The sequence below is a fragment of the Lethenteron reissneri genome, chromosome 33 (genome assembly GCF_015708825.2).
Source record: "Lethenteron reissneri isolate LAM-NWPU_2019-01 chromosome 33, ASM1570882v1, whole genome shotgun sequence".
Taxonomy (NCBI): Eukaryota; Metazoa; Chordata; class Hyperoartia; order Petromyzontiformes; family Petromyzontidae; genus Lethenteron; species Lethenteron reissneri.
Genome location: NC_083811.1, coordinates 3,419,847 through 3,447,634, shown reverse-complemented (window position 1 = coordinate 3,447,634; position 27,788 = coordinate 3,419,847). Strand labels below are relative to the sequence as shown.

Here is a 27,788-nt window from a genome sequence, read left to right as displayed (position 1 = left end):
TGTTTGCATTATGACTGCAGGTATTGTGGTCTATGTAAACATGACTCCTTGTAGCAATGGCTTCATGTTCAGTCATTAGCTACCAGGGCAAGGCCATCGGCTCACTTTGAATAGCCCGGTTTAATTACGGGTGGCTGAAATCTCAATTTCAATTCACTCAGTCATATTCTTGATGATTGCTTGTGTTGCAGTCGAAACATCGTGTGAATTTTTATTGCTTTATATTAATATTATTTTATTATTTCCCTTCTACGTGACTTACAGAAAGAACCAAGAATATGAATCCCTGCTGTCACGAAAGCTTTAAATCACTCAGTCATGTTTATGACTAGGTGAGATCCCCACTGAGACAACAGGTCTACTGAGACATAGGTTACAAAGAAAATAGAGCAAAAAGCTCAACAGAGATTTTTACTGTATAATAATACATTTATAGCCCTTTATCCATCCACTGCTGGAGGAAGGCATCCCTATGCCATGTCAGCTGTTGTGTTGGGGTTGTTTTTTTATCTTCACTACATTAGTCAGTGAGGGTTTGTGAAAGCGGAGGCCGACCAGACCTGGTTCAATATTACTTTCCACTGACGTTAGCCGTGACGAGGAATTTCAATTCAAGTTTGACATTTTGGAGTGCATTGTGCAAATAACTGCCCCTGCTCCACACAGCCAAAAATAAACTCTAGAATTATACGAGAATGCATTTAGAGTATGGCTTCGCTTTCCAACTCGGGCGCCTTTCTGTGAAGAGTTTGTATTTTCTCTCCCTGTTCTGCATGATTTTCCTCCGGTGTCTCAGGAATTCCTCCCATAGCTAAAAACAACATACCGGCCAAAAATCCCAATGCTGACAATGACCTGCCGATTTACTTGATTTTGATTACACACAAAAATATTAGCCCCTCCTAAAACACTTGGCAGGACACTCTTGAAGAAGACTGTTGATACTCAGTGAGGCCTTCCTGAATAAACAAGCTTCGTAATAATAATAATAAGGATCTCGAGTTGAGGATCTCAGTAATGCCAGCCTAGCACTGTGACACTATAAGCTCCGTGAGGAACTCCGCCACATTGAAATCTAGTTCCGCTCATTGTGAAATGCTTGAATGTTACAGAGCTGCCAGTTCATTAAGTGCACCACAGTAGCGAGATGTTAAACACCTCACCTGATATACAGGAGGTTGTGGGTTCGATCCCGACCGTGACGATGCGTGTATATTTGGAGTTTGCATGTTCTCCCTGTGGTTGCGTGGATTTTTCTCCAGGTCCTCTGGTTTTTCCCCTCCATATTTAGAATCATGCGTTTAGAGTATTTGGCTGCTATACATTTCCACACGATGATAAACCACTTCGTTGGGCGATCACTTGTGGCCAGCTTGCTTCTGAAAAAGAGCTGTACGGCTCAGTGGGCCTTACATGATAGAATAAAAATGGTCAAAAAAAGCTCCGTGGATAACTTATCCACATCAAAATCTAGTTCCGCTCTTTGATGCATGGGTGAACGTTACAGGGCTGCCAGTTAATTGGGCACGAGCGCAGGTGGCGATGCTTTACAGCAGCTCCCTCGTGTGCCGACCCCACTCTGAGGAGGAAACCTAACCTGGTTTGTCTTGATGCTTGGACACGCTTGTGCAGGGGGGACCGACCGCACCTCGCCAAAATTGAGCCGAGGAAAGTACTCTTCAATCCTCTCCGATGGATCATCCTTCAATCAATTTAGGCCAGCTTTTGTACGTACATTATTTCCTTTCCTCGGCTGGTCCTGTTTACTAATGCAGTAGCAAAACATTGATATGCTTCCAATATTAAAGTACTTGCATTTGAGTTATTGGGACGGAGCCGTCGCATAGTGGTTAGCAACCCAACTTAATAAACGCAGCGACCCGAGTTTGATTCCCGGCCACGGCCTGCATCAGTAATGAGGGATAGCTGAACTCGTCCTGTGAACCCCCTTCACAATTGGACACTGCCAGGCATGGTGAAGTATGATCAAACAACTGCCCTAACTGACACAGCGTGAGAAGGCCTTCATTCAGAATTGAATTGACAAAATGCTGTGAATTATGATTTATTATTTGTGCTAATCAGCTACCATGTCCCTTTGTGTATGTGCATAGAGAGCAGTGGCGGATGGCTAGCGCACTGTACTAGGAACCCACACCACCTGAGTTAAATTACTTGCCACGGCTAACAGTGGCGAGTGACATCTCAACTGTTCCTGGGCCTCTTAAGTTGACTCAGTCGTAAATGAGTACCTGGTTTGATGTGTCAACTCCAGTACCTGGGAGACGGACAGCTTGCTAGGCATCGTGCCCACCACCACCCAGTCATGTGCCGTGCTGGACTTAATAGGGGCTTGCTAACATCACTTGCCGTAACATTCTATAAGGTTACACGGAGATCTTTGTTTTGTGTGTTTCTTCGTGTCTCTTCATGCCAGCTTCTACAGTTAGCAGAGGTGTGAATGTAAAGTATGTGCCATTGCATTGTTTTTGAGGAATATTATTCTAGTGCTTGGTGATTTCAAATGGCAGTGTCCCTGCTGGTCTGAGCTTCGTGCATTAACACTGAATTCTAAGAATCGTAAATGTTACAGTCGGGCTTCTGCAAGCTTCAAGCATTCACACTGAACCGTAACAATCGTAAAAGGTGCCCTATATTTCGATTTAAAGCTTTCGTGACTGCAGGGATTCATCTTCTTGGTTCTGTCGGTAAAGTCACGTAGAATGGAAATAATAAAATAATTAAAATAAAACATAATAAAATAATTCTCACGACGTTTCGGCCACAACGCAAGCAGCTGTCCTCAGGTGGAGACCAGGTCTGTCGATAAGACAGACTCTGTCTTATCGACAGGTGGAGAGCAGGTCTGTCGATAAGACAGAAACCTGAGGACGGCTGCTTGCGTTGTGGCCGAAACGTCATGAGAATTATTTTATTATGTTTTATTATTTTATTATTTCCATTTTACGTGACTTTACCGAAAGAACCAAGAAAAAGGTGCCCTAGTTGCGGCTCTGCGTGTGCTATTGCATCGTCTGGTGTGTATGCACACAGTTACTGGAGACATTCGCTTTTAACTCATTTAAATATACAACATAAATATGAAATGGACGTGAACAAATTCAGCGATCGTAATTTGCGACATAGTGACATCACCGCTCTATAATCTATTGATACAGATTCGATTCTCTATTACCGCTGGACGGTATTTTTAACACGGTTCAAACTGCTGTGTACGCCACCCTCCGGCTTTAGCTTCCCCCCCCTCGCCCCCATGTAGAAGCTGCGGTGCCCTACCAACGAGCCGATCAAGCTGACGTGGCTGTACGAGATGCCCCGTTAATTCGCGGAGGGGTGTGTGTGTGTGTGTGTCCTGCGTGCCACATTTGCCCGTCACTTTTGAAAGACGGGCGAATGCTTTCTGTGGTTCTCTCCCGATCCGATCCTCGTGAGCGCTTATGCCCATCGTGATCCTGATGAACGAGGGGAAAAGGAGGGATGGGGGTCAGATGGGTCTTGAGCCGAGTGCACGCGAGTGCCGCCTGAACCGGATTACCTAAAGTGCTTCTCCATTAACAATTTTCTTTTTTGGATCGTAATAATAAAAGCGTCGCACGGAGGCGTTGATTAATGGAGGCCATTATCCTTCACGTATGTGCGGCAAGCCATCTTTATCATGCTATTGACCAGGTTCACCGTGAATCAGCCTCTTGCGGTGTGGGAGGAGGCTCGAGGAGTCTTGTGCCATTAGATGCCGTATGTGCTTTACTGCCCGAATGAAATTCGCGACATTTGTACGATACGTTCGTATTGACCCACAAATTGATTGATGAATATTGATAGCATTCTTATCGGTGCATATGTGATTCTTCTGAAATCGTCAGTAATTTTTATTCGAGTGCAATACATGTAGTTATCGCAATGTTAAAACGAAACATATGGATCACTTTGTTTTCATTTTTGGCATGCGATTTCCGCCTTTATTTTGTGTATTAACTTGGTCATTTGCAACTACAATACCCTCAATTTCCAACCAGCACTTGAGGTTCACCTATCTGTGGGAGGGGACAAGTCATTTACTTTAGCGGAAAATTCTCCGCCGACTCTTAAAATTGGCGTGCGGTATGGCGACAGTGAGATACGTCAACACCGTTTTAAAGGACAATAAACTGTGCTTCGTTGTAAATATATGACTCCACGCTTTCATTTAAACACATGGCGCCGGGCCTTGAAATCGTCTCCGGGGAAGGGTACTGCATCAGAAATTCTCGCGTGCTTTAGGACAACAGGGGTGATTTGTTAATCTCTGAATGCTGCAAACGTCCCCCCGCCGTCGGACACGCGCCACGCTTTTGGCCGCTTTCCTGTATCGGCGGAGTGGGAGAGACGGATGGCCCTTGACCGTAATTCGCTGTCCCGAGCGGTAGCAAGATCGCTCAGTGCCACCAAAGTTGCGCCCGCCGATGTGCGTTACGTCAGAGCGGCCACTCGTGTGAGTAAAGTGCGCACGTGGGGGGCTGCGAGCCTGGTCGGTTTAAAAATTCATAGCGGAATGAGAGCTTCGGTCGTCCCACTGGCCCGGGTCGCTTGTAAAAACCCGCACACCGTACTTCCCAATTATCCACGGCGCGCTGGCGCTCACCGGAGCTCGCAGCGCGGAAAGGTGAGCGTTTGCGGCTGTCCGTGGTGCTGAACGGAGATTAGGAACTTGCCAGATAATTACCCCGCTCGAATGAACTGATGGCAGAATTGACCCCAGAGAGATTCCTCGACTCAAGTTGCTGTTTACATTTCAGGTGCCCTGTGTGTGTGCTCAAAATGCCAGTGCCGTTTTAGCGCAAGCAGACATGCCGCAGTGAAGATGACAAATTGCCCTCTGGAAATGCCAGCCTCTAAATTATATTCAGCTGCGCACAGTGATTTGAGGGCCCATAATGTGAAATGTATTTTGTTACTTCATGCAGTCGCGGTGTAGATGTTCCATATTTTTACGATTTTAATTCTATTGTTTCTAAATGTTTTATTTTACCTTCGCATTGGTATGTAAGACATTAGATAACTGTATATCGTATCACCTTTTCATAGTATAGAAAGGATACGCATAATGGGATTTGATATTCATTGGTCTTTTTCAGAATCATATTTTATAGTATATTTTGGGTTGATGGCATAGAATGTTTTCTTAACTTGGTTTACTTCTGTGCTTAGTTGGCCTCTAAATTTTTCCATTATTCCTACCACAGTGATCTTCATGAACAATTTATGTAGATTCAAAAAGAGAAATCTGACAAACCAACTTTCATCAATGTTATCAAAGCTACATCGTAAAAGTTTTCTGAATATTAGATTGGAAAAATAAAGATGTAAATACAAATTACGAAAATATTATGCATCTTGGATTTTCTGATGGCAAAGTCGTGATAACGTCCAATGGAAATGAGCTGCAGGAAATGGAATAAGAGTTTAAAGAATGCTGCACATTCGGGTCCAGAATAAATACGAGCAAAACACCAGATAATGTACCACAAGTTGGCCAAACAAGAGAGACACAGCTGTAAAACACACTGGATTATGTATCTGGAGGACAGCTATTTAAGGCAGACTGGAATAAAAATGGTAAATAAATAGGCAGACAATAGGTTGAAGTGCTCAACTGAAGAGGAAGGTTTTTAATCTGTGTGTACCACCTGTTATGACATGGTTCGAAAACATGCTCATTCACGAACAAATTTTTTACAGAATCTGAGAAGTGCCTTCTTCCAGCAGTGCTGTTGATGACAGTTATTGGTCACTGGGTTGGGACCCATCATCTCGCTACACGTGAGAACTCAATTTAACCACGGGCAGCTGTGAATGCAGATTCAAACCCAGGACCTCAGTGGTGCCAGCTTAGTGTATCTTACCCCTGAGTCACCTGGCCACCACACCCTCTGACTTTGTAGATGTATAAATTGGAAAATAATCCTGCCAGACCTTCGTGAGCGAGCGCATGTTTTGGGAGCTTGAAAGAGAACCGTGGTGGAAATGTACCAGTACGTTGATAAGGCAGCACAGCTTGTCCCCACCATAATGGACAATTTTGTCGTATGCGTAGCAAAAGTGTTGTTGGCAGGGTCGTTGGAATGAGTGAGCCGGTGGAGCACTGGTCGATGTTTATTAGCATAGCTGAGCCTGCTGTGTCTCGACGACTGTGGCTTTTTGTGAAGTCGCTTCAGATGTATACGACGTACGAAAGCATTAATTTTTTGCGGTCAACATTGACTTATAAAATGACATAGGTGAGACATCCATCAATGGTTTTAATTACGATAAGTACAGAAACGATTTAAAAAGAAGCTCGCATTGTATCCAGCTAAAACGTATCGCTTACAAGACATTTGGTCGGCTTCATGAGTAATTTTGCCGAGTGTGTGGCGGCGGTACGTGCAAACTTAATGGCTTCATGGCCAATAGGCAGCTGTCTTCATTAACCTGTCTGGACAGGCTTGACCTTTATCCATGCAACAACAATAAAAAAATCAAAGGGAAAAAAACTCCACGTGATTGCCAGCCATTATCAGCAACACACAGACCCGAGCTGCTGTGGATCGATGAGAAACTTTATAAGTGATGGGCTGGTGTTTACGTATAAAAGGAGGCCAAGGCCGATTGCTAGGAATTTTGTGTTGTTTTAATTAAGGAAGGCGAGTAGTTTTAGTTTAGATTTTTTCACGTTTTCCCCACGATGCCCTTGGCTCAAAAAAGTCACGCAGGTGTTTTTGTGGAGGGGAGATTCGGGAGCTCTGTTATCGACCCTCGGGTGTCCTCGCAGCCCGGCTCCCACGTTGGGTGTCGCTCGTCGCCTTGTGGTTCTTTGTCAGCTTAGGGGCCTCTCACGCTTGACCTTAATGGAGAAAGGCGCGTTAATAGCAAATAAAGACGTCCTTCCAAACTCTACCAAGTACAGAACTTTTTGATCATTTAGTTATTTACAGCGACGATCAATGGTGCGACCATTTGTAACCTGACATTTAAAAGTATCAGCGCTGAATAGCGGTGCTTTATTTTTATTTTGCTTAACAACTGGTCTGCGATCGAGTTGACTGTTTTTAAGAAATATCCACTTTTTTAATGAATGGTTTTGTAACAAATGTAATTAATAATTTCCAAAAAACATCAGTAGAATAAATTGCTTCATATTTTAATTAACATTTTTATTCTTGGGGTCTTTCGGTAAAGCCACGTATATAGAAAAATAATCATTTTCATTAACACCGATTTATTTTGGGTGTTAGAATAGGCTAGCATCCACCACGCCTGCCATTATGCCAGATTGCATATCACTGACAGTCCAATTTCATCCTCTGCTTGTTAATTTTCGCATTGAATTACCAAAGCGTGCAACAAAAGTTGACGTTGAAATACCCGCAATGTCGTCCGCATGAGTAGATCACCGCGTGTGTGAGCCCGTAGACCAGACCTCAATTTTTGCAAATTCATCTCGGCCAATTTTCACGAAATAATTAACCGTCCCTGCACCCTCCGTAACTATGGTTATCCAGGACTCGTTTGCGCGGCGCTTAATGAATCTCAATTCACCGTCTACTTAAGTGAATGGAAGTTGATTGATGAAATACTCGAAAATAATTACCGCCGGCGCAGAGAGCCACGTGGCTCATTGTTTCCCTCTGCTGAATAGAAAGGTGCTCTCGATGCTCACCCACCCTGCTGTCTTTGCCCCCCAGCAGCATCGGACGACGTCTCGTTTTGCTTTTAGTCTTTTGACTGTACGCGAGCCGCCTCGGGGGCCGATGCCGGCCCCTCGTGTCGCACTGAATGTATCGCCCTCTTCCGGTCCTCCAGATTATTTAGATTATTGTGCTGCTGTAGATGTCCAAATGATGGGCCACTTTTATTGAGCTGTCATTTGTAATTCTAGATTTGAAGCTTTCGTGACTGCAAGGATTCATACTCTTAGTTTTTTCGGTAAAGTCACGTAGGTAAAAAAAAAATGAAATTAAAATTAATGAAAAATAAAATAACGTCGTGATTTTTATTATTACATTTTTATTAAATTTTTTTTTTTTACCTACCTGTCATTTGTAGCCAGGTAGCTTCTGAGAAACAAGTGCATACTTCAGTGGGCTTTGCCTGGTGGGATGGGGATGGTTTAGTTTTATTTGTATATCTTTGGGTGATTTAATGACCTTTATTGTACTTGACACTACTAGCATGTTTTGTATTGTTGTTGTAACGCTCTTAGCCACCGCTACTGGACATCTGTGAAAAAGAGCTTTATACCTCATCGGATTCCTCCTGCAGTATAAATAAATATTCTGATTCTGAATGCAATTTGCCCACAGATCAACGTGAGCATTGCACGTCGCCCTCGCAGCCAACTGAGCCAAGCCTCGGAGCTTGAGGTTTGTCATGCTCGTTGAAATCCGGGCGGCCCAGATGATCTCAAAATTTGCAAATAGTTGAAACTATATTGAGTAACGAGCCTTAAAGAAAGCAACAACAAAAAACAGTGGCAAAAATGAACGCAAAAAATGAATGTTCGTTGCTGCAACAAATTTTTTTTTTCCCCTCTCGCCATTTGACTTTTATTTTTCCTTCCGCAAATGACCCCGGGGGGTAATTTCGGCGTCGGTCGTTGCCATTGAGGTAATTGGTTATGGCGGAGGAGGAGGAGGGGGGGTGGGAGGTAAGGCCTCGCGGGGGCACACGCTCTCCCGAGAGCCCCCCGTGGGGGGGTGGTGGAGGGGGCCACGGGCCAGGGAGTTCTGCCGCGAGTGTTTACACTGGGCGAGCAGGTGAGAGCACGGAGCACACACACGCGGTGCGGCTTTGTGCTCCGTATACCGTGGCTGGAATTGCTTTTCATGGCTTGTGGGAGAGTGGTGCGGGGAGGGGGCGTCAGGGGGGGGGTGGGGTGGCGGTAAGAAGTAGATGGAATTATGGGATGAACCACTGAGCTGTCAGAACCTAGTCTCCTTTTGGAGTTGTTCGATTTAAATTCAGCACACCTGGTCCTGTCCTGCATTTCTAAGCTGGACGACTTGAATTTAAAATCGGCACTATTTTAAAGTATTCACACTCGGCTGGAGTGTCGTAACGAGAAATGTTGAAAATTTGCACTTGCCAGAACTAAGGAATGGTATTTTTTAATAGTGACATTGATGGAACCCTCATCTCGATCAGCATAAAGAATCCTTTTGCAACAGAATCCGATAAACTGACATGGTTTTGTTGCTTTCAAGAGAGATGAGGGCATTGAGCTGGTTTTAAATATTCAAAAGCACTTTTAAATTGGAAACTGGTATAGTGGTTATTGCACTGTGCTTTGAAACTGGAAGCTAGCGCCTTGAGTTTGATTCCCAACCACAGCTAACATCAATGGCGAATGATATCTGAACCAATCTGCCCACTACACACCCTCCCCACCCTTCACCAACCAACACTCACCAGCATGCTAAAGTATGATCAAACCCTCCCCCCCCCCCCTCCGCCATGATCCATACGACACGGGAAGGTCTTCATCCATGAAGTGTATTGACAAAGAGGTGCAAAAAGCAGCATGTAAAATTTTCCTAAAAATTACGGAAACGTTTCCAACCTTTGATATTGCGTCGGTGTACTTTTTATGGACTTGGATGAAATTGTACCAAGCTGGCTAGAAGCTAGCCAGCTATATGGTGCACTCAAGCATATTAGCGAGTGCTGGTACAATATCATCTTCAGTGTGCGAGTTTAGTCAGATCTCAGAAGCTAAGCAGAGTGAGACTGGTTAGCATTTGGATGGCAGACAGTCTGAGAATGCCAGTTGGCCAGGAGATGAAAGTACAGGATTGGATTCTTGAATTTATTTGAGTGTAATCCCCTTTCTAAGCGTGGGTTTTAGCCAGCTACCCCCTGATTTACCCCCAGATTTCCTCCCACATGCTAAGCACAGCACTCGTAAATGTAATTGGCCAAACATACCAACACAGAACGATTCTGTAAAAATCTCAATCAGACTTAAGTGAGGCTCTCCGAGTAAAATACTGGGCGCTGTTATGATTGCGTCGCACGTTTACGAGACATGGCAGTGGTCTGCGGAGCCCTTCATTCAGCAGTAAGTTAATCGTAGCTGCAGATGTTGATGATGATGAAGATTATTATTCAGACTAGCCTTTTGCCCGTCCAAGGACGGGTGTATTGCAGTAAATCTTAAACTTGCAAACGAAAAGCAGACCGCGACGTGATATGTTCATTGCATCAATTCGTGTGCAATTTGTAAGGCCGCGGTGACACAGACCTATTTAATTTTAAGGTTTTAATCCCTTGTTCATGTTCATCACTGACGTCCTTTTTAATTGTATGTCTCAATAGCGTTACGGAGATCACGTGACGTGAGGGTTCTGCCTTTGTAGTGACGGGTTGTAAGTTGACGCCGAGGACGGGAGGAGGAGGCGCCTCGCCCCCCCATGTGGAGTGACGTCACCTGCTAATTATATTAATGGCGGGGTGGGGGGTGTCCATTTGGAGGATGTCACTTGTTCATGATTATTAATGAGAGGGGCTGTTTGATGTGGAGTGATGTCACCCGCTCATGATTATGAATGAGGGGTGGTGGGGTATCCATTTGGAGGACGTTACCTGCTCATGAATATTAATGAGGGGGGATGGTCGATGTGGAGTGACGTCACGAGCGTTAAGGACATTCCTGAGTGATTATAGGAGGTATGTCACCACCCAAGTTTCAGCGAATGAAGGCGTGTTTGGTGGTGTCAACTCGGGTAAACACATTATTAATGCGGCACAGGGCACGCATCTCAGGAGGGCATGCCTAACGGTCTACGTCTGTGCTGTTGTGCAAAGACTAATATCACATTGACTTTTTCTGTCTCCCGTCTGGTCTGCGCCACAGGTGGAGGTGTACAGGAGGGACTCCCGAAGGCTGCCGGGTCTGGGAGATCCGGACATCGATTGGGAAGAAACTGTTTACTTAAACCTCATCCTCCAGCGGGTGTGTAAATTAGATCCAGTGAAACTTTCACAACCAGGCACGTTTAAGTTGGCCGCCGCATGCTTTGAAAACATTGCACGGACACGCAAAAAAAACTGAACGTAAGCAAAACGTCACTGCTGTTCTCTGGCAGTGGCAATAGCTTTTATATATAAATACTCATTAATTGGCTAAAAACATCTTAATATGGAGAGGACTGGAGAGTTTGTACAGTTTTTGGTAGTGCGGGCTCACCGCTTGACTGTATCAAACTAAACATAAACATTATATTGTAGATACACACACATATGTATTGTATGTCCTGGGGTGCCCAACTTGAGGTTTAAGCGTCATTACATCTATTTCCCTACTAATTCAACTTCAGGCCCAGATAGGACAGCCCATGATGCCTAGATTAGGTACGAAGCTTCACGATGAAAGCTATTCGTTTTTTTGGGAGGGGGTGATTTATTTTTCTAATGAATGGTGGCACCACTGCGTCGGTATCCGTGCGGCAGAGGTCGCAAACGGGTTTTGATTCCTTACCCGTACCCGGCCGCACCAGGGTCGCAAATGGGTAACCGTACCCGGCTGGGTACGGGTACCCGTTCCTTACCTACCCGTACCCTACCCGAAATGAGTGACAAACGGTTACTCACCAGTGACTCACGGCCTACCCGTACCCGTACCCGGCCGCACCAGGGTCGCAAACGGGTACCCGTACCCGACCGGGTACGGGTAGCCAGGTATCGGGTAGGGTACGGGTATTGGGTACCCGGTTGCGACCTCTGCCGTGCGGTCTAACCCCGAACGCTTGTGCCTGCTCCTCGCTGCTGCAGTTCGAGTACCTGGTCACAGTGCGCCGTCTGCACCCGACCGGACGGCGGAGACATTCACATCCACCACAAAAAGTCCCAGGTGAGAGAGTCATCGGGCGTCGTTGGACATCGCCAGAACGACGATTACGCTCGCATAAAACTCGGGAGCGCCCACACAAGCGCCGGGGTGCTTTTCACTTGCGCCAAAGCGTGTAACGGTGCAGTCGCTTCCGTCGGTTGGAATCGGTTGCTGCCAGCCGCTCGACTCGAATGAGTGAAAGAGTCAATTATTTACGTCTTGTACACAAGTGCTACGCTCGTGCTACATTGGTGCGAATGGTGTGAATAACATTGTGCAAACGACACAGAAATAAATGAGTATAATTTTTAGTGATTACAATTTTTTTTTTTAAATCGCAACCCTGAAATCCTGACTATTAATCGGATCGCTATGGCAAGTGAATAATTTCATGTCTAATCTACACAGAGCAGCCTGTTCGTCATTAATGGCTAAATTTGTGATTCCTGTTTTCCTTTCTTGGCTGTGCATATTACAGTTTGATACATGTAGTTTAAACTTTAAAAGCGCAACCCAGCTGCATGCGAATTCGCAGATTAGGCGGCCTATTTGGCATGACAAGGAGCAACCGAGACCGACTGCCAGCCATAATTTCTGCAATTAAGATGCCATTTCATACAGACAGTTTAATAAATGGTAATTGTACGATGTCCTTACGGATTGAGTAAATGCACGATTGTCCCCAGGTGAGCAGTTAAGTCTTGATCAAGCTTTTATCGTGTTATTTTTGTATGTCTGTTTAATGAAGTCTGCCACTTGCTATTGAGTCTGGCACTCTCTATTGAACGATGCTGTGCTTGGCGCCTTAGCTTTTTTGCCGGGGATGGGAATGTTGTGCTGCTGCTGCTCCTCTCTAGAGTCAACGAGTGCAAATGGTTCAAGCAGTGCTATTGATCTGCGGATGCAGGTTAAGCTCCCCGAGTTCTAATCAAGTGCATAATCAACTGGATTCTCAGAGGTACTACATGGCATGGGGCAATTTCGCTGTGACCTTCTGAAAGTCCTGAGATGATGGGCTTGTTTGTCTGGCTTTTGTAGCCCTTGCCCTCTCTGCTGTAAACCTCTTTTTTTTTCAGCAGCAGCAGTTTTATAATCTATGCAAACGATGGGTGAATGCTTCATGTAGGCCAGTGGAGTGAACAACACTGTACAAACAGGATGCAAAAAAAAGATAAACCATTCAAACGAGGCGGCAGAAAGGAGATGGACAACAAATGTGTTCTTAATTTGAATTTTAACCAATGTTCGTGGACTTCCTGGGTGCGTAAATTGAGTACTAATCAAGTGCGCAATCGACTGGATTTTTAGTGATGCCAAATGGCATTGGGATGTATCAGCGTGACCTCTGAAGTCATGTGATGGGCTATTGCCTGGCTTAAAGCCCTCGTTGTGTCTGCCCTAAGCCATGTGATTTCAGCAGCACACACCAAAGCAGCATTACTTGTAAGTATGAAATCGTTACATGCTGTTGAGTAAGCGTACCAAATGATGCATCGATGTATGAGTTAATACCAGTTCTCACTTTAACACGTAGGACTTTCACGACCTGTATTATTCATAGTAAAGGTTTTTGGTTTCGTTTGCGTTATAATAAATGTGTCACAACCCTCCACCACCCGACACTGGCCAATCCGTAAAAAATGTGTCACGTTAACAAAACGCCAATTAGTTACTTCTTCAGCTCACCGGTGTGTTTGAAGAGTGAATCCACAACATTTAGAATTTGAGTACGACGTTTCGCTGGTAATTACATCCAGCATCTTCGTGCGATTTTCCAGAATAGTGAAGCCATCCACCTGCTTCCGGTCTTAAATAGTGCAGGATGACGTCATCATTGGTGAACCCCATCAGGTTTCGAGATCAGAGGCGGAGGTGCGGGGGTGGGTTATTGCAAAAGGATAGATTGCTGCTTGGAATTGTGACTCCCGAATCGTAACAGCTAGTGGAATCACTGGGTAGCTGAATCTTTAAAGGCATACTAATCAGGCTTTTAGGTCTAGAATAGTTAAGTTAATGTATTATCACAAGTCCTGCTAGAAAGTACAGTATTCTTCTAAAAATAATAACATTTAAAGAAAACAATGTTGTCTTGTGAACTATTGGACATTTTCATGAGATGAACTTGATTAATAACGTACCCAAAAAAAAACTTAGATTTTGCAGTTTAATTATTTTTTGTTAATCGAATAAATTACTAGGTAAAATTGCACACTCTATAATTGAAAGATGGCTGATTAAGCACCCGTCTGTTCTTTAACAACGCCTCCATTTTTTGTTGCAATTCTTGAGGGAAATCCCATTATCTTGAGACGCTTACCCAATTTCTGTGACTTGAGAGTCGAGCGTTTCCTGTGATAAAATATTTATGGAAATAAATTATATATCAGTGGCCCACAGCCATACGCAAGGCTTCTCCGGCAATCACTGGTTCACAATGTTTCTCTATCTATTACACATTCTCATTCTTCACCTCCACAGAACAGTCAACGTGATTGGATTCATAGCACGTTGATAAGAGACGTTTAACGTAAAAAAAAACCACACACTATTTTTTTTTCACCGTTTGACTACGTTTCAAATGGTTTTTTTGGTTTGTATATAACGCAACTCCTTTTTGAGTAACAATGGCAAGCGTGTAAATTTGTTTCGCAGGGTTTAGAAGCAGAATACGCTGGAAATGCCACTGCTGTGTGTGGTGTGTGCGCTCGCTCACCTGTGATTGGGCACCGGCTTGAGGTTCAGATGGTGTTGCCATAGCAACCCGGCTGCGTGGGCGGCAAGAGGGTCGCTTGGGAAGAGGGATCACAAGCGGAGTTTCTAATCTAATTCGACTCGTCATCATCCCACCTCCAGCAGCTCACTAAATGCAGGCAGGGGAGAGGAAAGCGGTTGTGTAGAGTGAGGAGCGGTCGTGTCGCGGTTAGCGCGCTGCGCTACGAACCTGGCAACCCGAGTTTGATTCCCGCTCATGGCCAACACCGGTGACGATTATTATTTGAACGGGTCCTGGGCCTCCCCTAGATCGACTCAACCTCAAATGAGTACGGGCCTTCATAGGTGCTCGCTAACAGCACTTGCTATACGGGGGATCTTTGTGGGGAGGAAAGGATGACAGTGTTGAGTGTCACTGAACAAAAATTAATCCTTTGTTTCGCAGGTGGGAAGAGAAAAAAATGCATCTGATGTTTCATTTTGTTTTGTACGCGAGTTGTATTTCCCACAAGTTGAAGTGGTATTTTTTAACGTTTTTTTTTTATCACAATCCACCCCGCTGGGTTGTGTGTTTGTGTCCGGATGTGCATTAACCGTCTGATGTGGGAGTGCGATTTATGGCCGAGTCACTAAACCATTGAACTATCCCTGGCAGGGCAATGCCGATACCTTGCACTAGCGACATGTGCGAGCTGGAGTTTGCAGTGCTCGACCTTGCCGTAGAGGATCGGTAAACGTTGCGCGCGTAATGACGCGTCTGTCCCCGCATTAACGTTCGATTCTAAAGCTCGCGATGCATGCATAAAATTACGGGCACGAGAATACATTATTTATCGCGCATCCAATTTATATGCAAAGCAGAAGCAGATGTGTACGCAGCAGAACTGTACAAATAAAGCGCGCAGTTTATTCAACGATAAAAATGAGATGCAAAAAAAGGACACGGCATGTTTTAATCGTATTCGCGAACCCATATCGTGACAGTTGACCGACGTGAATGAATCGCCACATTCCTCGTCAACGGAGACACTTGCCGCTCTCACTGTCTCTCTTACAGCGCCGTTAAGAGCCTCCGCCGGTCCACCCATTGCCATAATAGACATGCGTTAATGGTAATGGGCAGAGGTGTGGACTCGAGTCATGTGACTTGGACTCGAGTCAGACTCGAGTCATGAATTTGATGACTTGAGACTCGACTTGGACTTGCATAACAATGACTTTGTCCCACCTCTGAGGTGTGGACTCGAGTCATGTGACTTGGACTCGAGTCAGACTCGAGTCATGAATTTGATGACTTGAGACTCGACTTGGACTTGCATAACAATGACTTTGTCCCACCTCTGGTAATGGGCCCCAAATAACTCGCAGGGCAATGCTTCACGTATGACGAAAGAGCTTTAATGCTCGGCCCGCAGAGCCTGGACTCGCTTGCCGGGCGGATGCGGGCGCCTGACTGGCGGCAGATAGGGGACCGCTTCCTGTAAACGAGCGCACCAAGCAGCGTGTCCCCCCCCCCCATTCCCTCCAGCCTGCCACGGCACCTTGAACCATGCGCGCCCTGCCGAGAGAGGAAGAGCAGATGGCAGCCCCCCCCCCGATCTCAGAGTGCGTGGTGTCGCTCTGGCACGAGCTGTGTGCGCCGCTGCTGCAGCGACTGCGAGCCCTTGATCTGGTGTGAACTTAAACCATAAAATATGATGAACTATAAACAATTTTTTATTTTGCCAGGTAAGAGGCCCACTGAGCTGAATGGCTCTTTTTCAAGAAGCGACCTGGCCACAGATGATAGCTCGGCGAAGTGGCTTACCACTTGGAAATTTATAGCAGCCAAACACTTTAAACGCTTGTTTATAAATGTAGAGGGGAAAACCGGAGGACCCGACGAGAAATCCACGCGACCAGGGGGAGAACATGCAAACTCCAAATATACAGGCGTCGGGGTCGGGATTGAGCCCACAACCTCCTACATACCAGGCGAGGGAGTTCACATTTCGCCACGGAGATTACGGGTCTGATGAAATCTGGGGGAGACTGATGCTGCCAATGACGATGCCACTGTTGGTTCTGCAATTTTTTTCTTTATCGTGGTTGCAGCGTACAGGCCCAAACACCCAAAATGCCGAGCGGCTAGCAACAAATGGCACATTTGAATATGCAATAGATAAGCGTTAATACGTTTCTTGAATTCCTCGACGACAAAAGGACACAGGCCCGCTGTCATAATGTAGCCCGGTGTTAAGATGCTGTTGGGCAGATGCTAATGGGTCGTTTGCAATAATTTTTTTCAAAGCATATGCGCATTATAAAATTTATTTATTAAAACCTACCCTGTAATGGTGTAACATTAATCTAATTAACTTATGCTGCAGCGATTGGCCATTGAGCTAAACAATTTAAATGGAAAGATAGTGGCTAAAGTATTTCCTTGCTACGATTTCATTGCATGTATTATTAATCTGGCACGGATGTGGCTATTTGTTGAAGTGACATTGCATCGCTTCACCGTCTTAACACGACGCATCTCGATTGCCTACCTTTCTCTGAATCGTCCTTTATTTTTACCATTTATTTGAAGGCTGATGCCTGGTGGCGCTGAATTCTTTTGTGTGCGCGCATAACAACATAAATCGATGCGCGTACTAAACTATTACCGCATTTACTGTTACGTAAGCAGCTGCGCTGTACGTGTGTGTCTCTTTGTGTTTGTGTTCCAGCGAGTTTTTGCCTCGCCAAGCAAGCACAGGATGGACAGCAAGGGCGAGCAATCGGAGATGAGCTACCCCAACATATTCTTCATGATCGATAACTTTGATGAGGTGCGTCTCTTCGCGAGGAGGTTGTCGGCCGACTCATTACGCTGCGCAAATTTCAAACGTGTGCTGCTTTCCCGCGCTTTGGCGGTTGCGATTGCGAAAGGACAAAGCTGTAGCAGAGGCGTTGGAAGGTGACCCCGGGTGGAAAGGGTGCAATGCATCTGTACTTGTGCCTCACATCAGAAATGTTTCTCCCCTGAGGCCAATGCACCGCCATTTCGCCAGTGGCTTAAGTCCATTTCTCTCCCGTCAGCTTTTCAGCAATGAAAATGAGCCCACGTGCTTATGCAATTTCACAATGCCAGTGATGAAAGTGTGAAGGTTTTTGTGAGAACAAGGCACCGCCGAGACTTTCGCCCCAAGATTAAAAGCACAGCCACTGCTGGTAAACGAAAGTGGCTTCTGCACTGCACATGTGTGTTTCTTCGAGCTGATACCCAGTCGTCGTGGGTATGGTACAAAAGGATTTTCTGTTGTGCTCTTAGTTTGTAATACAATTTGGATCGAGCATCCATATGCAACTACATCTCAAAACCCCGCATAAATGGTCGAACGTGCGCATCACAAGCACCCTTGAAAAGGGAGGCGTATGTTTATGCTTTTAAGGTTAGGTGCTGTTGAAAGCACTTCATGTTCAGGAGACGGTCATTGGAAAAGATAAAAGTCTTGAGTCTGGACTTGAGCAAGAGGGACAGGGAGTTTTTACACCACAGATGGCCTGGGGGAGGGGAATTCCGGATGGTAGGTAGCGCGACCTCTTAGTTTACAACCGCAACATTGCTGGAGAGAGATGCTCGGGCCGTCTGTAGCCAACCGTGCTAATCGGAGGTGCAGGGTGAAAGACAACAAACTAAACGCAAGAAGTTCTAAGGAAATTCGTTTTTTAATCTGGAAGATGTAAAAGTGCATAGCTCCCCTTAATATCGGAAGGTGCTGGTGACGAGCAGCAGATCGGCGTTACGTTTCCCCCCCGCGCGAAACAAAGTGAAGCGTGCTCCCGCCAAGGGTCTTCTCCGTGGGCATTGCGCCGCTCGCGTCGATTGCGGCGTGACAGCCTTCGCCCCCTGCCGCCGCCCGCGGTGCACCGTGTCGGGGCGCCCAATCCAGACCGGGCCGCGGAGCGACAGTGAAGCCGCACTTTGGTGTTTTCCCCCCTCCCCCCCACCCCCCTGTGGTCACGTGGATTTTTCTCCGAGTCCTCCTCCGGTTTTTCCCCTCCACATTTGGAATCCACGTGCGTTTAGAATATCTGGCTTACTGCTGTACATTTCCACGTGATGATAAGCCATTGCGTTGAGCCGTAATTTGTTGGCCAGGTCGCTTCTGAAAGCGAATCTATATAGGCTCAGTGGGGCCTGACCTGGTAAAATAAACAAAATGTTTTTTTTGCGTCGTGCTTCGCCGTGTAATATGACGCACGCACAACGGGCACCTGGAGGCCGGCCAGCGTGTGCAAGATTTACAACCCTCTTTGGTTATTGCTGTACAAAAAAAGAGCTGAGCTGACATATCCTTGGCTGTGGGATTTACAGCCAAAATAGGTGGCTCCCCCCCCCCCCCATTCCTCACCCCCACTACCTCCGCAATAGTAAGTTACCACCAACTCCCATCCAACTCGTTATTTTATTTAGAGCTCTTAGCCAATCTTCAGGGGATGGTGTTTTACGGCCATTGCAAGGCAACTGTGTGTTTTACAAAGATAGATCGTCCTCCGAGCCGTCTTGGAGTTGTAACCTGCTGGTAACGACGCCCGAGTCCCGTGTTTGCCTGCTCAGCTTGGCTGAGCAGCACTTTGGGGTAATGCCGCGTCAAGACACAGAGCCGGCAACCACTGAGAACCTGGGTTCAAATTCAGGTAGCCACAATTATTAAACTGGTTTCGGAAGTTCAGCTCAATCACACACGAATACAAAAACAATCGTAAATAAATTATGTATTTATTTCCTTCTGTATATTCCAGCTCTGAGAATTTAACAAAAATATAATTTCGTCTTGCGACAAACACTTTTGGGAGGGCATGTTGATAGAATATTGTATACGGGTGTGGACATAAGAGATGTTTGGAAGGAGCTTCAAAGGCAGTTTTGTGACATTGTTCTTCACGGCCGTTTTCCAACAAGGCGGTGCTTACCGCTTGCTACGACGAATCCTATCGGAAATTCCTTAGTCCGATGACACGGCACCGACAATACAATTGTACTCGACATATGTGAACTACTGTACATCTGTGAAAAAGAGCCTTATGCCTTATCGGATTCCTCCAATATAAATATTCTGATTCTGTACGTAATTTTGAAAACAAAAACAGTTGTGCACATCCGCCTGTGAGCGATGTCACACCCTGCACGGCCATGCTCCTTACGGCCACCGCCATCTCCCCGCCCGCCCGCCGCGACCTTCCTTGTGCGAGCGAGGGGCCGTCGGGGCATGCACGCCGTGTGACGACGGGTGGCGCGTGCTCCTTCGTAGGTTTTCGGGGACATGACGCTGGAGGAGGGGGAGATGGTTTGCGTGGAGCTGGTGGCCAGCGACAAGCACAGCAGTTTCCAGCGGGTCATCTTCCAGGGCTCCATCCGTTACGAGGCGCTGCGCAAAGTCTACGACAACCGCGTGAGTGATTTCATAATTTGTGAATTGATTCATTGTTGGCTGTTCCACCCCCCCCCCCCACCTATTCCCCCATATCTGTGCCACTCACACACCTACGATTAGCACGGTTGGCTACGTACAGTATGAAAGAAGTCCAACATACATACCGATATCTTTGTGCCTCGAGCATTAACGCTGACCTCTTAAGAGTTCTGAAGGTGCCATAGTCTGGCTGGCTGAATCTCGTGCATTAACGCTGACTGTTAATCCTTAAAGTGCCTTCGCGTTGCTGTCCAAGCCTCGGGCATTAACACTGAACCCTGAAAATTGTAAACATGCCTTTGTCTATCTGAGTTTTGGGCATTAACACAGGAATATTAAAAATTCTCAAGATGCTTCGGTATCGTGTTAAGTGCCCTATTGTATCACATGTTTACCATGTGCGTGCTACGTTTGTCACTTTTTGATTTCCAGAAAATATTTATGAAATAAAACCAAAAAATTCTGCCAAGCGTCTAAAACATGCCGTGGGCCTTTTTTAAATGAACAGAACGTATTCATATGGATTGTAATTTATTTGTTTACCCATAAAAGCCTCAATTACGATAGATGAGTACCCAAGCCAAAGGGGCTTTTAATGTATCGTTGGAGTGATGCGTCACCCGTTGAATAATGATGTTGTCTGTACTTTGAAATGTGCGCGCGGTGTTGAATAATTATCCGTTGCATGAAAGGATACATTTTAAACAGAAAGTATAAAAAAAAATACGGAAACTGATTGCGACGTATCCTAATTGCAATGATTCATCAAGCAATATTGAGTCATAAGCTTATAATAAGTGCATTAAGTTATACATGTGAAATCTATTGTTTACAGCATGTGTAAATAATAGAGTTTACAGACATATTGTCGTCATTCGTTCAAAATTGCATCTGAAATCGCTGAGGAGCCACAGACAAAGCTAGAAGGTAGCAGCCAGGCGGTGAGCCGGCATCAACAGTTGCCGAAGCTTTGCAGTCCTCTATATATTAAGATGTTTTCGTCCAATTCATAATCCTTGATACCTGTTGCAAAGTATGAAACTGCATGAGAGAAAAACACGCGAAAAACAATACAAACGTGATGGTAAAAAACGAGACGTGAAATTGAATTGCGTCACGACGCTGAATTGTGACTTTTCATTGAATCCCTGCCTGATTGTAAAAGTCTCAAATCTGAATTTGCTGCACCTCTCAGTTCACTATAACCCACTGCGTGCAAGGAGATCTCACCCACTCGTCTGCCTTCTTGCAGGTGAGCATGGCTGCCAAGATGGCGCAGAAGATGTCGTTCGGCTTCTACAAGTACAGCAGCGTGGAGTTTGTGCGGATGAAGGGGCCGCAAGGCAAAGGTCACGCAGAGATGGCCGTGAGCCGCGTGGAGCTGGAGTCTCCCGGGGATGACGTCGATGGTGAGAATGACGAGGAAGACGATGACGAGGACGACGATGATGAGGACCGGGGGAGAGGAGGAGGAGGCGGTGGCGGCGGTAGACGTCACCGAGGAGGTCTGGGGGGCGTCTCCACCAGCTGTTTCCGAGCGCACGCTGAACGGGTGGGCAACACGGCACACCGCACGCCGAGCGGATGGGCACTGCGCAGCGCACACCACTAAACACACACCGATCACGCACCACTCAAACACTGCACATCAACCACACACCACCCACACACCACTGCCACTAGCGATATGGACTCTACGAGATTCTTGTTCGTGGCATTTTCCCTGCTCAAGTGGCATCTGCCTTCCGGGTCCTCTCTCTCCGCTCGTTCCTGTCCTGGACTATTTCTGCATCTCCTCTCCAGTCCTTGGCCCAGGTGCTTCCATGGTCGTCATCTTGCTTCCAATGCGTTTTTCCCCTCTTCTGACAACACTTCCATGCCATCTGTTAATGTCATTTACTCCCCGCTTGTCAAGCACGGGCGGCACCGCTCTGGCCTTCTTTCCCATTCTCTTACTTCCTTCTCGACTCATTTGCTGCATGCAACATCAACGGGCACGGCTTTGGTCTCTGCAGTGGAAAAACGACCCTGCTCGTTTGTACAATCGGAAAGCGGGCACGTGCTGAATCCGAGCCGTTTCCACGGTGGTCTGGCTTGCCCCCGTGGCTTAGGTGGCGTCCGTTAGCCAGCCCCCGACACCCGAGCGGCCGCGTCCCACCTTCTACTCGCCGTCACTGCGGAGGAAGCGCCCCGCCGAGCAGAAGGAGCTGAAGAAGTCGCACTCGGCCAACGACAGCGAGGATTTCTTCAAGCGCTACGAGGGCTCCGACACGGAGGAGTATCCGGGTACAGGAAAGCACCGTGTCGTCCAGCTTCCACGCACTTGCATGACCATGTGAACAGATTTATGTACATTACGAGTACAAAATGAGGCTGAAATTAAGCACCGAGTACAGCATTTGTCCTTCACGGCACTTACCCCACCAGTCAATCCAGGCATACTGGTGTATCCGTGTGTGTTTGTGCACGTTGTGCATGCGCATATGGGGAGCGGTAGTGCAGCAATTAGCGCACTGCGTTACGAAACCAGTGACCCGAGTTCGATTACCGTTCACGGTCAACATCCATAACAATTATCTGAGCCGGTCCTGAGCCTCCCCTAGGTCGACTCAGCCTAAAATGAGTACTTGGTGTGATGTGTAAACATTGCCACTGGGGAGACAAAGGCAGCTGGACGTGGTGCTGGCCACCCCCACCCCCTCGTGTGCCGTGCCGCCCATTCATAGGTGCTCACGAACAGCACTTGCCCCAATATTCTGTCAAGCCCATACAGGGGAATATTTGTGTTGTGCGTGCTCATGTGGGTGGGTTTCATTGCATCCGTGGTTGTGTGGGAACGCGGTCAGATGGGAAGAGCGGCACGAACCTGCGCTCGCGCTCGCTGTCGGGCACGAGCCGCTCGCTCGTAGGCTCCTGGCTGCGGCTGGACCAGCCGGAGGAGAGCTACATGCTGTACGCACACCTCACCTACGTCATGCTGCCCTGGCACCACATCATCGCAGGTCAGTGGGGCCGTGCCACTTTTGCCCCATGCTGTTTACTTGTCTGTCTCTTGAGCAAACAAACGCAGCGCGCCCTCAAAATAACCAGGGTGGATATGTCGAGCGGTGATGCGGCCCAGCGGTAGCGCGTTCGCTGCTTGTTGAGTTGGTTTTCGCGGCTCTGAACGGGTGGCCACCCTGATTAATACTAAAAAAAATTAACCCGTAAAAACAAAGTTTTTCACTATAAATATTTATATGCGTGGCGGCTAGAGTCCTCTCGTCCTCTGGCTTGAGATGGCTGACACCTATGGGTCAGATGATTGCCTGCCACCATTCAGCAATTGGTAATTAAATATAATTTATTTTTTCCTAAAAAGTGTAAAATTTTGGAGAAAAAAATTTCACGAAAATAAATTGTCACGCACAACGAGTCTGTGTGCAAAATGTCAGTTCGATTGGATCACGGGAAGTGGGTTAAAAAACGACTGAAAGATGTGCACGGTCGTAAGCGCGCAAGCAAGCAAGCAAGTGAACTTAATATAAAGGATTTAATAACTTTTAATTTTACTAGCTCTTTTTCAGAAGTGACCTGGCCATAAATGATAGCTCAACAAAGTGGCTTATCACGTGCAAATTTCTATCAGCCAAATACCCTCAACACGTTTCTAAATGTGGAGGGAAAAACCTGAGGACCCGGAGAAAAATCCACGCGACCACGGAGAGAACATGCAAACTCAAAATTTACAGGGGTCTGGATCGAACCCACGACCCGCGTAGCAGGCGAGGTAGTTGGCACCGTATCGATACTCGTCATCTGCTTCGCAGTGGATGTTAAATATCCCTTCATTTCATACGTAATTGTACACCAGCGTCATGGTCCAAATATGAAAAATTGCTCACAATTTACTCAGTTGGGATTATACATAACAATCGTCGTCTCCCTTCGCAAAAAAAATTGGCAGTATCCTCCTGAAACAGTCACTCGGTGAGGCTTTCCTAGATAAATGTAATAACACTCTGAATAATAATATCAATCATGATTTGAAGCTTTCGTGACTGCAGGAATCCATACTCTGAAGTAGGCTACTTCAGCAGTTTTTTCTTGCTGTGGTTGTCCCACCTGATGACGATTGTTGCGATCGAAACGTCGTGATCTATTATTTTTCTACCTTTGTGTAATAATATATATCGCATAATGAGGGCAGTCTTGGGTGGGATCCTGCAAATTGACAAACAAGATAAATTCTGTATATGGGTCAGGCAAACATGCTCTTTGTATTGAACCTGTGCGCACTGCCCAAATGTCTGTTGCAACTCTTTCCCCAGACATCCTGGAGGTGAGACAAAAGGCTATTCTCATGGTGTAAACAAAAAAAAAGCCGGATCTTTTGGACCAGCCCAAAAGATGGGATCGAGAAGATATGAAGGGAAACTTAAGACATTGGGTTGAGCCAGCCTCCTACAGACCCAAGTGCCTCCTCCACTGTGCTGGCTTACACACTCGGCCACCGACAATGCACTGGCAAGCGGACAGCTGCTTCTGGGCATCGCCTCGATGGTGCAGGGACCCACTGTGCAGCCAAGGAGTGGCTGCCTTTCTATTGCATAAACCCTCGCTCTTTCCGCAAGAACTACTGGGAAGCTTTGGATAAAACTCTTTTTAGAACCAACACACACAAAAAAAAACATTTGCTATTAAAAGTAGAAAATTTGTGACACCTTTTTTTAAGCAGTGGTCACAATTGTTCTTGCAGGGTTACGTTTGTGATCATTATACAGTAGTTGGATGACGGTGAGCAAACGGCTGACGCATTCATACAAATGACAAGATTAATGTGAAGAACAGCAACTTTGAATATGTTGAAGATGTTTCTTAAAAATGTTTTTTGCTGCTGCATCAGTGGTTTTTTTTTTGAGTTACATAATTAGAAGAAAAATAGGCTTCATCAGCATTAGGGGCCATCCATTTATTACATAAGCAAAAATCTGTCAAAATGTTACCCCCCCTCCCTGTACTTACAGGTACTTTTTATACCCCCCCACTTGCATACGTATGCCTGACGCACCCCCCTCCCCCCAATCCTAAAACGGCCAATATTTAATCCACGCAGAAACGATCAAGGATTAATAATATTAACGTGTTTAAGCAAACAGATAGTCCACACCGCCGGACTTTTTAACTAATTTGAAGGTCAATGTAGCCAAATTATTATCGAGGCTTCACCTGCCCCCCCCCCCCCCCCCCATTTCCTATGCGTACGCACATTTTCAGTAGACCCCTCCCCCCTCCATGTGTACGTACTAAATGGATGGCCCCTTACCGGTCTAATATTTCTGCCCTGGATCTATCATTGCATTCTGACGGGACCATTTTTTTGTGGTAGTAACTTCAAAGGTAGTTGACTCATCACAATACTGAAGCCGCATGCACAACTGCACATGCCTCAAAATGATGCAAGTGAAATGTTCCCAATTTAAAATAAATTCCGTAAAACTTAGCACATGCTGGAAAGCGGCTAAAATTGTTACATTTTACAGTCCTTGGTTGATTCATTTTTGTAATGAAAAGGTTGTTTGGTTTTTTGTGTCGACGCTACGTATTGACAATATACTATAGGAATTGTCTTAAAACACGTAATTTATTTGAAAGGGGATAGGTGCTACCTGATCTTTCTAATCACCAGCCTCGAAAATTCTATTAAATTATATAAAGTTTTTTTTGTGAAATGTACCGTTAATTTGTTTTACATCCCACGAGGTAAAACGGATACCGCTGGTGTAAAGATAAACAGCCATCGTAGATGTAATAAGCATTAGAGGGAGGATGCAGAATTTTATTGCAAAGCAATTCCATTGTTGTATTTGCAGTAGCTCTATTGCCAATCATCTCCATGCTTCATACCGCGTACAGCATGCCGATCGGGACCAACGCATCGACTTTGTGTGGCGCAAGACTTGACTTCTCACAAGGCAATATTCATCACTCGACAACACAGGCCTCCTATCCTCACGTCGCTGCTCATTACTCGTAAAGGAGAAAATCTCACGTTGGCAGTGTAATGCACCTTTATTAGCAAAACATGCACATGCTGTTAATAGAAAATAACCGTGGTAATTTTTACGTTTGCACAATGGTAGCTTCCGTTCACAAAGCAAACTCGCAATGTGGCTGTATTTATCGAACATTTTTGGTTACGGACACAAGCACCATTCTCTTCATGTAGACAGCCAGAGCCATCACATGTGAAGCAAGCATTTGGAAAACAAATCGACATGCTGTTCACCTTTGTCATTTCAAAATGTTGGCAACTTGTCAGTGGGGAAATGCTTCTAATGGGAAGGCTGGGAAAGATGCTGTGAATGGCTTAAATCACCGAACTCAAGTACCGTTCATTACAGTTACACTTAATTCATCAACGTGCCCTCAGCTGCTAGTAGATTGTCATTTCCTGAAAACATTTGAGGCCGGTTATAAACAATGTAGTGACAGCTTTATCGCCGCCGTAAGCACTGATCATGTTTTCATTGTAGTTGTAAGAATAATAAATGATCTCGCTAGCAAGAATTTACAGCCTCAACGTGGGTGCTTTTCACTGTTACATTTTGAGAACCGGATGAGGTTTGTTTTGCATGTGCAGCACGATGTAGTATTCAAATAATGCAGGATTTGTATTCAGTGTATGCAACGCGTCACGTGCATGCAAAAAGGTAGTCACTGCTGCCTTCTACTGGACGACCATTTTAATGCAAAGACGTTTGCCATGTAAACTTTTTGTACATTTCATAAGCGAATCTTACAAAGCGTTCATCACAGCCACCAGGGCCTACTTTAGTTGTTTACCATTGTGCATGCCAATAGTCGAAAAAATGTAAGCAATTTTTTTATCATTATGTAGTTACTCAACATTATCCGTGCAAATATGTTCAACATTGAAGGCTGCCGAGTGTAAAACTTACAAGTAAAATGATGCTTTTACATGGATGTATCCCCATGTGTACACAACACAGAATTGCCAAATGCAAATAAGAGGTTTGTTTTCAATTTTAATGAATTTTAAACCAAAATATATTTTTCTCCATTTGCAAAACTTAACAGTCCTTAACAGGGCTCACGGTCACTTGCAAACTCAAACCAGAGGATCGATTCATTTCATTCACTATGCCTTCTTATGCATTGTTGGCTCAGCAGTGTCATAAGCTCCTAACAATGCGAATAAATATAATTCGGTGAAAAATTCAAATTTACAAAAGGCACTTGGCTCAATGCACCAGTGAATTTCTATGACGGTGCCGATCCACACGTCTAGCAGCTGTATCCAAAGCAAACTCGTTTATTTGAAAAAGTTTGCGCCCAACATTCAGAATTTACTCCAGTAGAAACCAGTACACGTTTATTTTCTCCCAGCACAAACATTTACACGTTCACCTTAAAACGTGGCAAACCGATGAATGGAAAGATACCTGCAGGTTAACATCTCATTCACTGAATGCGTATGCACGTTATTCATTCTTTACGCACATGTACTCTTTTAGATGCACTCGGACAAGGGGTTAGGGGGGGGAACCTATGACTTGCAACTTCATAATACCCACAGCCTCATGAGGCCGACAACTTATAAACAACCCTCAAACGATAACTCTCCATCACGTCTTAGCAGCACTAATTGGGGTGCTAGAGGGGGAATACTTTCAATTTGGCAAGTCTTGTGTGGCCCCTTCCAAGATAATTTGAAAGTTTTATTTGGCCCTCAGGAAATGGTTACCCTGTCCCTTATTCTATTT

At 45.7% G+C, this 27,788-nt stretch overlaps 1 protein-coding gene across 1 annotated transcript in view; it reads left to right on the top strand.

The window, feature by feature from the left end:
- The window catches only part of KIAA0930 (KIAA0930 ortholog), a 34,873-nt gene extending 7,620 nt beyond the window's left edge, over nucleotides 1-27,253 (top strand). Inside the window, 9 exon segments of the mRNA XM_061564314.1 lie at nucleotides 10,892-10,990; nucleotides 11,809-11,826; nucleotides 11,828-11,887; nucleotides 17,293-17,394; nucleotides 19,861-20,001; nucleotides 21,275-21,574; nucleotides 22,134-22,308; nucleotides 22,869-23,024; nucleotides 24,333-27,253. Coding sequence (XP_061420298.1) covers nucleotides 10,892-10,990; nucleotides 11,809-11,826; nucleotides 11,828-11,887; nucleotides 17,293-17,394; nucleotides 19,861-20,001; nucleotides 21,275-21,574; nucleotides 22,134-22,308; nucleotides 22,869-23,024; nucleotides 24,333-24,373 — 1,092 coding nt within the window. The 3' untranslated portion in view covers nucleotides 24,374-27,253.
- Nucleotides 27,254-27,788: the final 535 nt, after the last annotated feature.